Source organism: Schistocerca nitens, chromosome 3, assembly GCF_023898315.1.
Source record: "Schistocerca nitens isolate TAMUIC-IGC-003100 chromosome 3, iqSchNite1.1, whole genome shotgun sequence".
NCBI lineage: Eukaryota > Metazoa > Arthropoda > Insecta > Orthoptera > Acrididae > Schistocerca > Schistocerca nitens.
In genome coordinates this window covers 634881575-634886933 of record NC_064616.1, presented here as the reverse complement: position 1 = coordinate 634886933, position 5359 = coordinate 634881575, and the positions used below count along the sequence as shown (strand labels likewise).

Genomic DNA, 5359 nt, shown 5'->3' with positions numbered 1-5359 from the left:
TCTCCTCTTTTATGGTCATTAAAGTCAGTGTTTTTGTAGGTTATCAAACTCTTGACATCATGAAAATCTATATTATTCCAGGTATGTATATTCTTACCCACCTGAAAATCTTCATAAATAAAGTCTAAGACATCATTAGTAATATATACAGAATTTTTTAAAACACATGACTAAACTTCTTTAATTCTAGGATAATTTTCAGGCGCTAACTTCACATTGGCTGAAATTCAACAATAAACAATCTTTAAAATTTTCAGACACTAATTATTTAGTTAGCAGATGCTTTGAAAGTACTGGTTTCTGGGACAAGACTGAGAGGAAGAATATACAAGATGATATATGACATAAAGGGAAGAGGAAGTTATGCAGACCTGAAGAGGGTCGCAGAAGACCGGTCAGCCTGGAGAACTAACATGTGAAAACGTACCTTTTGGCAGAACACTGATATTGATGATGAATTATTTAGTGCCCGAACTTCCATACAGAAAACAAAAAATATTATTTGTAATCAATACATTCTTCTGTTCAAACAAAAAACAGTTAATGAATAAGTGGTAATTGACATTGTGACTAAACAGATATTATTTGACATTGTGAATGTTGTCTGTTTTTCATTATATGTCAGGAAGTCCAAACCTGAGGGTCTAAAAATATCTTCATATTTTAGTTTTTCATATAGTCAACTTCGAACTGGGTTTTTACAAATTTTTATGTTATTTACAACTCTAATACTAGTTATTTCTAACAAATGTTGAGTCTCAATTGTCTAAAGGTGAATGAATAAAAACCTAAAGCAAAAGAATTAGTACTTAAAAGGTCATTCAAAAGTGATAAGACAACACCTTATTAGTCTCATTAATAATCATAATATTAATGAAGAAATGAACAATAATATTAATCAACAAATGAACAACAACATTAATGATAAAGTGAATGAATCAAATACTAAACAACAACAATATATTCAAATGATTAATATTATGTGTAAAAATTTAGTTTTTAGTTAATTATACAAATTTTATTCAACAAACGAAATGTATGGAAAAATAGTTGTTAACTGTATTAAAAAGGAAAATCTATTTTCTGAGTTTAAACAGAACTATCAAATTTCAACCTTTTTCTGAATTATGTGAAAAGTTTATGAAAGAGTTTCCAGATAAATTAGATTGGAAATATACATCAAGTTATCACAAATTATCTGAAAATATTGTAAGAGAATTCCAGATAAATTTGATTGCAGAATTATATCAAGAAGAAGAAAAAATTTATCTGACAACATGATACTGGAATTTAAAAACAAAATGGATTTTGTGTATATATATTTGGAAAAAAATTTATCTGGAGATATTATGAGAGAATTCCGAGACGAATTAGAGTGGTCTTTCATTTCAAGGGGAAAAATATTATCTGCTAATTTATAAGAGAATTTCAATAGAAAGTAAATTGGGATAATGTAACATAAAACAAAAATATCTGAAGATTTTATACCAGAATTTAAAAATCAAGTTAGTTGGGAATATATTTTAAATTGTCAAAATTTATTAGAATATTTCGTAGAAGAAGTATTTAAAACTTATAAAGCATCAGAGTCTTCAGAATGTCTTGTATATTCTATACACCTATGTACTGAAAATTATCGATATGTGAATACAAATTGCAAAAGTATTATTCATAAAGAATGTGCTGATGAGTGGTTAAAAGAAAAAATTATTTGTTCGTTGTGTAGAAATGTTATAAAGCATTACAATTTTGGTGAAGATTTTATTTCACAATGTGAATTACTTGGTTATTTGAAAGAAATACGACTTATTATATCATTTACCAATTGTCGTTCAAAATATAAAAATAGCTATTGAAAGTATATAATCTTAATTTTGGTGAAGATTCATTATTTAGTTAATTAATTATTTTTGTATATCGTCCATCGAAATATTAAAATATTTGAGCCAACAACAATTCTTAAAGTTTCTTTCAGTCTTTGGTAGAAATTGACTGAGTCCTTAGTGTAATTAAATCTTAACATTTCTTCACAATTAGGATGTCATACTTCGATTCTGCGTAAATGTTTTCGTAAATTTTTTCGTTGTGCTCTACTGACATAATAATTATATTCACAGACATGATCGAATAATTTTAAAAGATTGAATGTTGGTCTTAAATTTGAGGAACAACTTGAGGTAGTAAAATAATCATTTCTGTGTTGATGAAATAGCCTAGAAATCACACAAAAGTCACATTTCTGGCATGAGAACACATTAATATGCCCATTTCGCTTCTTTCGATCCACAAGGAGGTTAACAAGAGAGGGTGTGGAATTACACTAAGCAAAGAAGAAAACATGAAAGGAAAACCCCGAGACAGAGCCCAGAAGACTATAAAAACAGACACATCACTGGGCAAGAATCTAAAATAATCACAACAGCCAACATAGAAGAAACGACAGTCAAGAGCACCAGACTAACAAGAAGCAATAATAACGAATTCATAGTAGGAACATTGAAGAGGCAAATGCTGAGAACCATAGAGAGATAAGAAGAGCACGAAAGTGCACTAAAAGAAATAAAATGGTGATCTGCTTTATTATAAGGGACCAACCGCAGGACAAAGAGGGATAGGCTGCATCATGAAAAGCGACATAAAACCATCCATACAAGAATTTGTGGGAGTATCACAACGAATAGCAAATTCAAAACTTACCACAGAAAGTCATCAAATAACAATCATTCCAATATATTCCCCAACAGAAACGAGTACCAACGAAGAATTAGAGGATTACTATGAGAAACTAGATTACACCTTAGAGAGATATCGATCACCAATAAACCTAATAATTGGAGATTTCAACAGTAAAGTTGGCTCGTGCAGTAACAAAGACAAAGCAAGAGTTGGACCACATGTTTTTGGAATAAGGAACAAGAGAGGAGAAAGAATGGTACAATTTGCATAAGAACATAAACTAAAAATAACCATTGCCTTCTTCAGGAAAAATCAAAACCAAAGATGGAATTGGTGTTTGCCAGGTTGCAAGGTGAAAAACGAAATATATTGCATTCCAAAAGACAATCAAAACATAATAAAGAACATCCAAGTAATCTCACAAATAAAATTTAGCACATTCCATAGAATGGTGTATGAAAAAATAAAAATTCCAAAGGAATGAAGAAACGTAGGAAAATCAAGCAAAACTGAACAGAGACAAATCTAAAAAAGAACTCCAGAAGCTAGTACAACAAGCAGATATCAGCACAAAACAAAGCACTCAAGAAATGTATAACACACTAGAAAAATGCATATATCAAGCTCACAAGGACACAAGCAAAGACGAGCAAATGAAGAAAAGTCTAAGCAAATTAAGTCAGAGTACCATACAGCTAATCGACCACAGACCGATAATGATAAAAAATAGAGATATTTCAGACAGGAATAAAGAAGAATATGCAAAACTAGACAAAATAACGAAAAGGGAAATACTGAAGTATATCCGTGAACACCGATCAGTAACAATGAGACAAATACTAGAAATAAACAAATCAATTGGAAAAGTGAGGATAAGCGCCCAGGGCGGGAAACAATGTCTACTAGGAATGAAGAACCAGGTGGGAGAACATCTAAACATAAGAGAGGGTATAACCAAATCAGCAACGGAATTCTACAAAGCAAGATACACAAACTCTCTACCAAAGATAGCCACAAACCACAACCCTGTGTATCCAGACCCAAACGCCACTGAAACCATGCCTGCTACAACACACAACGAGGTTAGAACAACCATCTCTGAATTATAAAATGGAAAGTCGTCTGAAGAAGACAACATATACAATGAGCTCTTAAAAGAAGGCCAAGATGTCCTAATACCAATCATCACTGAAGTGTTCAACAAAATCATACAAAAAGAGGACATTCTGGACCAGAGGAAAATTAGAACAATTGCGCTTTTGCACAAAAAGGTATGAAAGATGACATGAACAATTATAGACCCATAAGCGTTATGTCTAACCTATATAAATTGTTCACAAAAATACTAACTAGGTGATTAACAAAAACACTAGTCGAGAATCAACCCTCAGAACAAGCATGATTCCACGAAGGATTTAGTACAGTTAACCATATTCAAATCATTCATCAGATAGTAGAAAAATTGGAGGATTGTCACCTCGAAATATACCTTACTTTTGTTGATTACAGCAAAGCATTCAATATCATCAAACACCCAAACATACTTCAGTCACTAAGAAATCAAAGAGTAGAACCAAAATTCATCCAATTACTAAGAAACATTCAAAACAACAACTTTTCTAGAGTTAAAACCCAAAAGACAGGCCAACCTTTCTGTGTGGAAAGATGAGTTAGACAAGGAATCCCATTTCCCCAAAACTATTTACCTGCATACTCGAGGACATAATCAGGAAACTAAAATGGAAATAGATTATCGGAATATGCCTCAACGGCAAGAGATTAACAAAATTGAGGTTCGCTGACGACATAGTCCTCTTCGCCATAACTGCAAGGGAACTGCAATGAGTGCTCCAGGAGCTTGACATGCAAAGCAGGATGGCAAGACTCATAATGAGCAAATCTAAAACTCAAGTAATGACAAATGAATTAAAAACCCCAATACATCTTGAAGGAATGGAACTAATGTATGCATCACAATACATATGCCTAGGACAAATAATTTCCTTGAACAACAAAATGGAAAAAGATATGAAACGAAGAGTTTCCTTAGCTTGGAAAGCCTTCTGGGCCCTGAAGTTCATATGGCTAGACAAAACCCCAAATAGGAGACTCAAAGTGGAGACACTCGAAAGCTGCGTTTTTCCAGTGTTATTATATGGATGTCAGACATGGGCTCTCAAATCCAAAGAGAGAAACAGTCTACAGTTATGTGAAAGGAAAACGCAGAGGAAGATCCTTGGCATCTCTCTGAAAGACACAATATCAAATCACCTAAATACACAAGATGTCAGAACAATAGACATAGCACAACAGGCTACAAAGACCTAATGGAAATGGGGCTTTATTCTTTTCAGGAGAAATTAATATTACAAACAACAGTAGAAGGAGTACCTTCATTTATATACACTTAAAATATTATGAGAGTAATCTAAACCCAAGCATAAAAGATATTTATCAATGAACCATCATTTGTGTCTCATCTATATATAATTTTTATAAAAAAAATATAAAATCTAACAAAAATGTGTTATAATGAATGGAGTCAATCATAGATCAAGTTGCCAACGAGCTTACATACAATAATATGCAAGTGTTAATCATTATTGACGAAAATAATGTTCCTTGCTTTAAAGGAAAAGATGTTGCTGAAATATTAGAAATAAAAATACAAAACGAGCAATCA

At 32.0% G+C, this 5359-nt stretch overlaps 1 protein-coding gene across 1 annotated transcript; it reads left to right on the top strand.

Annotated features, from left to right (window-relative positions):
* The first annotated feature begins 2623 nt into the window (after positions 1–2623).
* On the top strand, positions 2624–3111 carry LOC126249371 (uncharacterized). The gene is made up of 2 exons (XM_049951024.1): positions 2624–2932; positions 2983–3111. The coding sequence occupies exons 1-2, from the start codon at positions 2624–2626 to the stop codon at positions 3109–3111; spliced, it is 438 nt and encodes a 145-aa protein (XP_049806981.1).
* Positions 3112–5359: the final 2248 nt, after the last annotated feature.

Coding starts and splice junctions, on each gene's coding strand:
- LOC126249371 (XM_049951024.1), top strand. CDS start 2,624: ATGAAAAGCGACATAAAACCATCCATACAAGAATTTGTGGGAGTATCA. Junction 2,933..2,982: donor ACAAGAGAGGAGAAAGAATG/GTACAATTTGCA, acceptor TGCCTTCTTCAG/GAAAAATCAAAACCAAAGAT.